This window comes from Limulus polyphemus, unplaced genomic scaffold (assembly GCF_000517525.1).
Source record: "Limulus polyphemus unplaced genomic scaffold, Limulus_polyphemus-2.1.2 Scaffold340, whole genome shotgun sequence".
Lineage (NCBI taxonomy): Eukaryota > Metazoa > Arthropoda > Merostomata > Xiphosura > Limulidae > Limulus > Limulus polyphemus.
The window spans coordinates 342,697-355,085 of record NW_013665950.1 but is presented as its reverse complement, the minus strand read 5'-3'; the positions used below and the strand labels follow the sequence as shown (position 1 = coordinate 355,085).

Genomic DNA, 12,389 nt, shown 5'->3' with positions numbered 1-12,389 from the left:
GTAAAGACCATTTCATTTTTCAAAAAAGTGAAGTAAGAAGTTTCGTAAAGAGCGCGAACGGTAGTGTGAATGATTTTTTGACTGAGAAAATAAGCAAAAACAAACAAACAATCTCAGAGTTTTAGTAGTATATAGATAGATTCTTCAAGATTTTGTTTTTGTCATCTTACGCCTTTTAATAAAGATGGGAACATTGACAGGGAAATAATATAATAGCCAATGCTCGGCGAGAGGTTTTCGTTTATAAAATTTTGTTGTTGTTCTCGACTTGATTTTTATTTTAATACCTCGTCTCCATAGTTACTATTTGCAAATAGTCAATAATATTGTTGGTCCATTTTATTGTTGTTCTTTCTACGTGCAGTTATAACACATTTTCAACTCATCATTTAATTTCTTTTGTGCATATATTGTTGTATAGAAGATATTTTAAAGTGATTCATCAGGTGGAAAACGAAGTTTAATAATAATGGAATGTACGAAAATTGACCTGAAAAATGAGAGACTTGTTTTATTCTGTTTCTATTCTCATTTCATTACAAATATGGTGCTATTGTGTACTGTTTTTGCTGTATTTAATTACAGACAAGCACACACACACAAATAAACAAACAATCTCAGAGTTTTAGTAGTATATAGATGACTTTCCCTAGTTGAATGAGAATGACCAGTCACGTGCATATTGCTAGTCCCTATGGGTATATCTGAAATTTCCCATTTAGTAAGAAACATTTGATTTAAACATTGTGAAATAGATCTTTATAGAGTGAAATGCTATTGTTCCTGATCTAGAGTGAATTTGTTAATGGAAATACATTTCAAGAGAGGAAAGCCAGTTTAATCAGTTCACAAGTCCATTGAAAGGTGACCACCCAGCATCCAGAAACAAATACAAACATTGTATTTGTCTTTGAATTAATAGATTTTTGTTCATTGTATGTTATACTTCGTGTTCAGTTTATTTATTTCTTTGCTCTTACTCACTTCATTTTAGTTAATAAATTCAGTATCACTTCATAATTTATCCTTCTTTTATAAAGTGAACTTACATAATGCTCTTTGAGTAAATCATTTTAATTTGAAACTACCACGAAGTTACTACTAACTAACAGATATGCAGATGTAAAATAAATTTCCCTTTATTTTATGTGCAGTCCAACAGAAAATTTAATAAATGCCAGTTCTAATATTCAGTCCCAAACAATATAAAATTTGCATTACAGAGACAAACAAAACCTTATGGGATAAAATTTAAAAGCTAGAAAACAGAAATCCCAAAGATAACAAAGATTATAAAAATTATTATTCCAAATTAGTAGTTTCTTACTGTTCTAGAAATTGGATGTAACATTTCTGTCTGTCAACACATTATTAAGTAATTGTTAAAATTTAACACACATTACAAGCCAATGAATCACTATTCAAAATAAAAACACTTAAAAAATGACATTGATTTGATACTCAAAAATGTTTGATGACTATTTCATGAAGAAAAAGGTTCATAGTTGGTGGATGAGGTGTTTATTGTATACTGTTTTAGAATATTCTAACAATAGTTGTACTTCTGAAAATATATTATTTTCAAATCATTTGATTTGGAAGTCATTTATCAAAATAAACACACATTAGTTTAGGGTTATTGAAAGTTTTATTTCAACTTCATATTTGAAATATAGCACTATAAAGGTGTGATATATTTATTGACATAAATTTCATAAAAGGACTTACTGTATTTAAGAGAAGAAGTTATGCAATTAATTCAAAAATTTTAAGATCTGAAGTTTATGAAATTATTAGTTATCAGATACACATTTGACATTATGATTTTACACCGATGCTGGTACCAAGACAAAACAGTACTTTGCATCTTCTAAGTATCCAGACCTATTGTAGCTTATGCTTGTACAAAAAATCTTCTGACTTTTAACAGAAACCTGACCTAAGTCAGTATTTCAGGGTCATTTTTTGAGATTAATACAAATCTACTGAGAAAATGGGAACGGTGGGTGAGAGTAATCATACTGAAAATGTTCTGTTGTATAGAACTGTTTTCATTGCTGCTTTTCGAAAAGTGATCATCAGTTTCTCTGTTGTGGGTATGTTTTTGTTGTTAGCTCATCTTAGTCATTATAATGCATAGGTCAGTTACACTTCAATTATATTAAAATCAAATAAACATATTGCAACCATGCCATGTTTGTTTTGTATTTATTTCATTTTTATGAGTATCTTGGACACCACTGACTATAAGCCTAATACCTATGCTCTTGACAAAAAATACAAATATCATATAGAACAGAACATTTATGGATTAAAAAAAATTATTTTGTGATATATCTATGATTTTGTTCTTAACGTTATCATGATGCGATTTTTAAACCCGTCTTCTTGCATGTTACCGAGTTACATTCAAAATTGAATTAAACCACTCTACTAGAAATGTATTTTAATGAAATTATTGTTATCAAGTATGTTATATTTTATATAATACAAGTTTTTATTCCTTTATTTCAAAAGAAACCTCTAAAACAATAATTATAACTTAAACACGTATTGTGACCTCAGTTAAAAAAATCTCAACTTTAGAGCTATATAGGGGAAACAAGTATGAGAATGTAGACTTGTCTTGGTTGAGACGGTCAAAGTACAGCATGTATAAGTTATTGTAAATGTAATTTGAGACATTGCAAGAACTAAAGCCATTGAAAAGACCATTGGAAAACTCCAGAGTTGCAGATAAGCCATGCCCACTTTCAAAGTAGAAGCTGTGTTGTTAAGTTTTAGTTGAATGGCATGCTTTTAACCAATAGAAAGATGATTTCACTGTTGAAGGTTGTTACTTTAACAGGAAACATGCATTTATGCATCCATTTTTTAAATGTGTGTGGGGGGGGGTATAAAAAATGATATGCTTTGGGTATGACAGTTTTAGAATGGAGCTTTTTGCAGTGGAAACTGTACTGAAGTATCATTATCAAGATTCACAGCCATCAGTTAGAGCATGACCCAATATGACCATATGAACTGTAACAAAGTGGTGAAGCTTCAAAATAATTTTAATATAATGTACTCAACCTCTATACATGTGTATTCTCTAAGAAATACACTCATGGAGCCTGTTGTGTATGGACTCATACAATTTTGAGTTCATTATAATATATGAAATGCGTTTTCTTGATTAAATTATTTTCTCATTCTCTCAGACTCATTAGTGTGGGATCACATTTTTATTTACAATGACTTTATTTCTTACATGTTGTACATGTAGATTTTGTTAGAAATTGTTATGCAATTTTGAATGATTTATGATTAATGCTTGTACCATTTGTCCTTCCTCCTTGTCTATGTACCATTCCATTCTTTTGTTCATCCTGTTCTTCACCTAGTTGTTTGATCACGGTTTTTCTTTTGTAACTGTTGCTCTTTATAGGGCTGCCCTGTCTAACACCTTCCATTCTCCCATTTCCAGATAGTCTTCTCTTCCTTGGTCACTTCCCTGTTTTTCTGTTCCTTTCCTCTGGCCCATCCACCATGTTCCTTTTTTGCTGGACTGGGATTTCCATGTAGTCCTTCATGATCTGTCTGGTTCTCCTTTTGAACCCATTGCAGTGTGTTCCTTGTATCATTTTTCCCATAAGACTTATTTCCTCCCCCTCTTGGCATGTGGTCATTGTTGTTTTGATATTTATGTCATTAATGTTTCTCACATCCTTTACCATTCATCATATGTTATCTGTTATCCAAATTGGGCCTTTCTTCCCAGGACATTGTCCATACAGGAAGGTTGTTTAGCTTTTTATTCTAATTCCTAACCTTTCTTTTCCCACCTGTACTCCCATTCAGATTTGAATTGTCTACTTTGTCCAGTTCATTCCCTAATACTTTATATGGCTCTTACTGACTCCTTTCATCATTTTTGTTCCTGTCTATTTGTTCCATGAATTTCCTCTGTTTCCCGTGATCTTTCACCAATTACGTTCACTGGTTGGGTTCGTCAACTCATGTGACTGGGGTATTCTTATGTGTCCATGGAAGGTTGCCGTCTACGTGATGTTTCTTCTCACCAAATTTGTCATCTAAATATGTTTTTAGTTGCTGAACACTGCTATCTTTTGGAGAAAATCGTTCAGGCTGGTATATGGACAACTCCCAATACATTTGTTGCTCTTTCTCTGCACAACATGGCTGCGTCTTCTTCAAGCAGTATCGTGTTCCTTCTGTGGCAATTCTACACATGTCTGTTCCCCTTTGATTTGTTGATATATATCATATTTCAGGATACCACCTGGTGGTGGGTATTGCGTGGTCAGGTATGCTGAGTATTATATCTTAGCACTAAATCTGTATACTTCTATAAAGCTCCCTGTGAAGGTGGGGTGTTTCTGTAAGATCATCTGCTGCATATCCAGTGGTATATATATATATATATATATACCTATATCAATAATTTTTTTCTTATCATTATAGCATATATAAAGGACCGACAAGTGATTCTTACAATCAGGGTCTTTCTGCTTTCAAACTAGGGAATTGCAGACACCCATTGCACTGTCTCCAGTGTGTCATTCCTCCAGACTCCCAAACGTGCATCCCCCCCCCCCCTCTTTTCTTTTTGTAGTGCACGGTTAGTTCTTGCCACTTCCAGTTACCAGTCTCTAGAGTGGTGGACCATGGAGGTTTCCTCGGGAGTGGGGTTTGTACAATAAACTAATTCAAAATTCATGGCTCATATGTACTCACTAAATGAGAAGAGAGCTATCATCATTATACTTATTGATTATGCAATAACATAATATTCTGGATTCTAGATGTTTTTACCTGGGCTGACCACACTTGGCTTTCATAATATATATCAAAGGCACTTCTCCTAGATGTTTTTTTGCCCTTTTGCACCATACTTGTTGTTCTTACAAACTTATGCAATTTGCTTCTACTGTTGTTTTTCACTAAATGGACCGTACTTGGCAAAATCCATTGTATCCCAAGGTGCTTCCCCTAGATGTTTTTTTCTCTGGGTGGACCTCACTTGGCCTGTTCATATACATTTTATGGTCCTTTAGCCCTAGCCACATATACTTATATCTGATTATCAGGCACCTTCATCAATTCTAACTGGCATTGTGTCACATACTCACGTTTGTTATGTATGTGGAACACGTAGGTATTATCTGTTGTTCACAAGTGGAATCTGTATTACATGACATGGTGCCTGACTATTCCATTCCACCCTATATGTCTTATTATGTTCTTTACTGGCTGAAGTGCATACCTGTTCCAGAAGTAGTGCTATACCCCTCAGGTGTGCATCCTTTTCTAATTATGGCACACCTGTTCTTTCACGGCAGTTGTTCTCCCCTTGTTTGACTACTGTTGAGCCTTCACTAGCCCCTCCAATTTTGCAATGTAGGATTCTAGCTTTAGGTCAGAATAGGTAGTATCATTTTGGAAGTTAACATTTACTAAGACTGAAAATGTATTTCTGATAAGTACTTACCTCCCCTGATATGCCTGTGTTTCTAGTTTGTATCTGCCAATTCTCTAATGTGATGATTATGCTGTAATGGTAGAGGGAGCTACCTGTGCTAGTATAGGTGGTGCAGTATGATTGGTGGAGGGTAATATCATATTTTGGTGCAATGGCACAGTAATAAATGACTGGTGTGCTGTTGGAAATTTTAGCAATGCATAGAGGGCAAATCAAGGTCAATTCAAGAGACAACTGATTTCAACCTGTTTTTCCTTTTTCTGTCCATTTGTTACTTTTTTTTTTTTACTTTTTACCTTATATAGAAGGTTGCATTATACTTATGTCATTACTGAAAATCCTGAGTTTAGCACACTTTCCTCAACTTCATTTCTTTACAATGTGTTTCTTTTTGGGCATGGTTTCACGTTGGTTGTTCCTACTGCTTTTTAAAGTAATTCATTTTTGCATTTGTTTTCAAACTCGGGGAAAAATTGCTCTGGAGCTCTTATTTTTTTTATTTGTTTTATTGTCAGTTTTTCCGATTTCCTCTTAATAAGTAATAATACAGTTGTTAGTCCTCATGGTTTGGTGACTTGTTCCTGTTAATGTAACTAATCAGAAAGTGGTACTAAATCAGCATAATGATTTTACTAGTCGATGTTGGTTGGCGATTAGTGGAAATTGTAATCAAATAATCAACTAGCTCATTGATAAATTACATTCAACTAATTCATTATTCGTTTTTATGTTGGTACCGACTGTTGGGTGCGTTAGAGTTATATTCTGTTTTTCTTGAACATTAGAACATAGTCTCATCTTTCCATATCTTTTATCTTTCTCAATATGATTTTATTGTTGTTGGCTTTTCTGATGTGATGACTTAAACAAAGGCATAAATAACATGCCAAAAGTATAATAATTCTTATTTCACATTACAGAAATGGGATGATTTGAATAAAACAAGTTGCGGAGTAGTTACCATTATACCACAATTTTTATATTACAAGGAAGAGTGATATTTGTAAGAGCATACATAATTTGTGGAAAGTATTTTTGAACACTATGAAACTTTTTTACATTACAGAAAAGAGATGGTTGTAACAAGATGACATGTTGGAAATGCAGCACATACTTTTGCTGGTTGTGTATGTCTCGACTCTCTTCAACAAGCCCGTATCTGCATTTTAATGATCTAACCTCTCCATGTTTTGACCAGCTGTTTCAAGGCATATTCAATCCGGCAGATGAGGATGACTGGGAATTTGGACAATTTTTGTAAGGTAAAATAAGCCTGATTATATGTTTGTATATATTTTTTTTAAGTTACTAAGGAATATTCATCTAACTCTAATACCATTTTGTACTCAAGAAATCTAAAGATTTTGAAATAACTGATAATTTAGAAAAGTTTCACATTTAATAATATTGTGATAGTATAGTTATAATTTGATTTTAAAGAATTTAGTGCAAAATATAAATTTTTAAAACAAGAAGAATTGTCAGAATTTCAATAATTGTTGTTTGCAGTTTGCTTAAGCACAAAAAAATCAATATAATAAAAAAATACCATGGGTGATTGACTTTTTTAAGAATATATACACAACTAACTACAAAATACAGAAATAAAATATACATATACTGTAAGTGCCACAACAACAACAAATTTGGAAGTAAATACAAAGAAAAAGTCATTTTCTCAGTTCTGAACTCTGGGGTGTCTTCAGAGTTTAAAAAGTCTGTCATTGGCAATTTTAAACTGCATAGGTAACTTAATATTGTATAAGTAGTTGTATTTTCTTATATAATTTTTTAACGAAGAGTCTTCCCTCTACCAGAGGTGTCTCAGTGGCAGGGATTGTATGTGAAAAATCCAGGATTTATCCAATTTTGTTGAAACTTGTACATTTGATGAAATATGACAATCACACTTTACTATTAGTAAATCAGACAAAAATTGACTGAGCTGTGACTGGCCACATTATCATCAGCAGAAACCTCATAATTAAAGACAGTACTTCTTGTTGTGAACAGAAGGTCAACTATGTGAACCTTCTTCTTTGCCTGTTATTGTATCTGTTTTTCAGATAGAGCCCAATAGACTTTCAACAGATACCTCCAAGCACTTATGACCATGACTGAAACTTTGCTACTCTTCAATATGTCATCATCAATCACCATTAATCCCTCAGTTGCCTACATGTGCTAGGTTCCAAGATGTATTACTTAACCCCTTACCTACCAGCACCATCATGAGGGCAAAATCACATTTGTGAATTGAAAAAATTATATAGAACTTATCTTTTATTGGATTTCAGATTTTATTTTTGTAAATAATAACATAACATTCAATTATTTGCCCTAAATTTTATTATTTAGCACTGGTCCTGTCATTTATGATTAGTATCTAAACCTTTTTCTAGTCTGTTTTCTTCATAAAACAGCATCTGGGTGTTCTGAACCTCAGTTGTAAAACTTTTAGCCAATCCTAGTCGAAGCTGTCAATTTCAGTACCATGTTATTCCAATTGCCATATTTCATATTTGACAAATCGTAGGATGATAAGCAAAGCAAGTGACAAAATGTTGTTCACTGGATTTTACAGTATGAACTTGTGTAGTGCTTATTATAGTAACTGCCATTTTATCTAGAGGTTGTATTTAGTAGTGATGAATAATACTTTTTTATAAGCCTTTGAAAATTTGCTTCTGGAAAAAGCTGCATAGAATGTATGTGACTTTTGTTATTTTTCTATAATAGCTTAAATTATGCTATATCATATATCTATTTATATTAGTCATTATATTGAAAAATTAACTGAAAATAGATATATTTTCAGGAAAAAAGTTGATCCACAAATGTTAGGGTTAAGATCTATCAAGTGGCAAGTGCATGGTATTTATGTGAATTGGGCATAGCACTTTGAACTGAAAGAGTTTGTGATTTTTATATTCTTTTGAATTTAGATTAGTAGTTTTAAGTTCAATAATTTAACATAATTTTATATTTAGTTCATAATAAAAATATGATTCAGTATTTAGAATTATAACCTTGCGTGATTTCTACATACTACTAGTAGTACCACATAAGAATTGTATATTTTTCCTTCTTGCTATCTTTACTTTGTAGTAAGACCCACACTTCTGTTGTTGTTGCTTTATAATTATAACAGTCTAACTGATGTATAAAAAGCTTATTTTGATATTTTGCAAATGGTTTAAAACTCAGTGTACAAGTGACAACAATAAAACCCATACGTTGGTTGTGAAACAGACTAAACACATTCGTCTTAATAATACAGGGAAGCTGTGACATTCTCACAGTTGGGGTGTCAGTACACTGAAGAGCTTAAGTTTCAAATTCCAATATAAATTTTGCCTATAATGTGAGGAATGTAAGTGCTGTAAAGTAATTTCCTTTGTAATTTATATTGTCTGTATCCTTTGGTTATCTCTTCTAACAGAATGTATCATGTAAGTAGGGTCAGGCAGTGTTATTCAAACCACCTGTACTGTAAACTATTAGTATTACATACATTTGCTAGTTGTGGCAGTTAGTTTTGTCTGTATAGTGAAACAAAATACAAGGGCATATGTTGAAATAAACTTGTTTGAAAGTTCAAAGAAATGATATTCAAGTACCATAAAGTGTTCTTACTATCATATCTACAGTAATGTTCAAATACACCTGTGCTGGACTGAACAAGAGTGACCCCCAACAGGCGTGATAGTTTACAGCAAATATATGAAGTTCACGCTGTTAACCTCATGTTTTTTTTTCAGCACAATGTGCATAGTTCATGGCTGCAATGAAACATAGACTTGAAATAAAAATACATTTATGAAACAAAATTAAAATGTTTGTTTTATGGACAATAAAAAGTTTTTAGAGATTTGAAAATAATGTAATAAAACATAAAAAGGTAAGAAGTTCAAATCTGGGACAAATATAAACATTGTATTCATTTCTTATAAGTACCATTTCCTAATGTTATTTTACAAGATATTAAAGATGATAATGCAAAAAAACTAAAATTATCAAAAGTAACAGGCTTTATGTTTCTTAAACTACATGTATTTATGAAAGTTCTTATGAAGTTTCTAACAATTTCATCTACTAGTTTTATTGTTAGAACAAAATATAGCAAGACTTGAATTGGCCTACGCAGAAAGTTAGTAGCCAGTAGTAATCAGGTTAAAACCAGTGTAGCCACTATGGATATGGTCTTGATAGACTTTTTGAGAGAAGTCCACATATCAAGCCCAAAGATGCTGTCATGGTACTCAAAAATAGACTTGTTACTGGCAAAAACATTAGTGATAGGAATAGTAGCCTTTCACCAGATTATAATGGCTTCAGTTTCTGTCAGATCAGCTTAAATGTAACATGAATTGGGAATAAATAAACACAGATTTATATATAAGTATCATGTTTTATATACATAAATACAACCAGTCTTAAGTTATAAGTAGTGTTTTGTTAATTATTGACAACTGTTATTTCCTGAACTACATATAAATAGTGTATTCCTGTATGAATTTTCTGAACATAAGGATCCATAACCTGAAAATAATAGCACAATAATTTTTCTATTGTCAAAACATTTTTATATTAAATTTTGTGCAGCTATTCTCAACCCATAGCGAAGTAGACTTTGAAAGTTTTTTTTTTTTTTCATTTATTTATATCTGGTGAATGCTATGTGTAAAACTTCATATCTTATTTCAGAGTTCTATATGTATCTGTTCATAGTGTTGTGCCTGTCACTGTTGATTAAACCCTTTGGGAGTAATTTGTCTGTAGTTGTTGATGGGTATTTTTTAAACATACTTTCATAAGCTCTGATGCAATGTATATTTTATTTTGTGCTTATATATTAAAGCAATTTTCAAGTATGAGAAATTTATAATTTAAATTTTGAAAAGTCTTAGATATAGTTAAAACTAATTGAAAATCAGTTTGTTTGTTTTTTTTTTGTTATGAGACATATTTGAAGGTATGTATTAGGCTTATTGTCACAAAATATACTGTCAAAATATGAAGTATTGATAAAGAATGATTTGTATTAGACATCATTCTTTAACTTAATTATATGGTGAAACATAAAAATAGTTGTACTCAGTGATAATTCAGTTATATTATTAAATAATGGAATATTTTACTCTATCAAGTTATAATTTTAGAACGTTTATACAACTTTCCACTGAGGCTGTTATGAATTATGTTGAGTAAAAAAATGGACTTGAGCATGGATTAAAATATTTTGTTTTGTCTGTTGGAAGATTCAGTAAGGGAAGATGTTAGGCTAAGTCTTTATCAGAAATTTTGCTTTATAGTTTTTCACAGAGTAATTAATATGTATGATACAAACTGTTTGTTTCATGATTCTTCATGGTTATGTGAAAGATTCAAATATAAAAGTCAAACAGTTCCTGACAGAGTCTTTGAAAGCTTTATTTGAGAACAACATTCTGGCCATCAATCATCTTAAGAGTGCTATCATAAGGCATGATATAAGTAATAAGGATCATTGTGTAAAATTGTTTTACAGTGTATTTCACTAAATAATACTCAACCATCTTTTAAATACATGAATCGAGATTATAACTTGGTTCAGTGCAACATGTTTGCTCTATACACTGCATCTATTGTTTTGCTAAAAACCTATCTAACTGTTTTGCTGTCATGTGTGCATATAATAATATCCTTCTCTAAAGCATTGCATAAGAGATTGGAATTTTGTACCATCAAAAAGAAAGGGTATACCTCATCAAAGTTTCTAGTTTCAAATAAGTAATGAAATACCAAAACATGTCTCTTTGTTTTTTATTATTTTAACTAAAAATAAACCAATTATTGGGAGTTTTTTTCTGTAGATTTGGCAATGAAAATGTTAGGAAGTTTATCAATTTGTTGTATACAACTTGCTTCACTCTCTTTATTTGCAGACTTGAAGCTACAGACTTAAAATTGAGAGACTTGCAAATAATAATTCTGGCTGACATAGTGACTTGTTGTTCAGAAAAAAATCAAATTGCCCCCTTTTGTTGCAATGTATTTTACCTTCAGGTGTAAATATAAACTTAATAATTAATTTGTAATTGAGTTTCTTGATACAGGAATAGACTGACTGCTCTACTGCTATAAATAGTGCTTTTTAAAATAAATTTTTAAGTCAAGTTCATTTTTGTTTATTTTCATGATTCCTTATCATGCCAAATTCTGTAAAAAAAAACAGAAAAACCAAAAGAGTGAGAAAGATCAGCATATTCAAAAATTCTCCTAAACATTTTATTAATAAACTCGACTGTTGCTTATCTGCCCATTATGTTATTTATGTGAAATATATTGAAAAATGTTTTTATGGTTAACTTAATAGCATAACTGCCTTTATTTTAAGGTTTGTCTCAAACTTACAAAAAAAAAACCAAATTGATTCATGTTTTCAGCACAACGGTATACCTATCCTCTGCACTTCCTAAAAATCAGTGACATGCAGTGAGCAACATGATGAAGGAAACAATGATACGTAGGGTGTGGAGGTGGGGATATTGGGTGATACAGGCATGTGCAAGCAAGCTGACCAAAGCTACATTTATTCTGATCAGTTGCTTAAAACAATAGAATGGAAGTTCAGTCATAATAATTAATTCATCTTTCTCAACTTCAAAAGTTCACTGCTAATGTCATGCCATCGGTAATAAAATGGAATTTTTTTCCACATGTTGGATATTGTTAAATTCATTCAAACATTTTAATTCATTAATAACCATATCAGGTATTAAAAATACAAAGATTCTAAAAACTTTAAAAATTGTCATAATCATTAAAAATATAGACACGTGACATTTGAGATATATATATATATATATATATATATATATATATATATATATAGAAGCTAATAGTAAGTTATTAGTTTATT

General features: G+C 31.4%; 1 protein-coding gene across 8 annotated transcripts in view; it reads left to right on the top strand.

Annotated features, from left to right (window-relative positions):
• Positions 1–12,389, top strand: part of LOC106457509 (E3 ubiquitin-protein ligase RNF14-like) — a 109,936-nt gene that overhangs the window by 77,399 nt on the left and 20,148 nt on the right. For all 8 annotated transcript variants that reach the window (XR_002610185.1, XR_002610184.1, XM_022383478.1 and 5 more), the window contains one exon: positions 6,552–6,747. Coding sequence is in view for 6 of the 8 variants with exons in the window: in XM_022383478.1 (XP_022239186.1) it covers positions 6,552–6,746 (195 nt within the window). In the remaining 2 variants the exon portion in view is untranslated. The remainder of the gene's footprint in view (positions 1–6,551; positions 6,748–12,389) is intronic.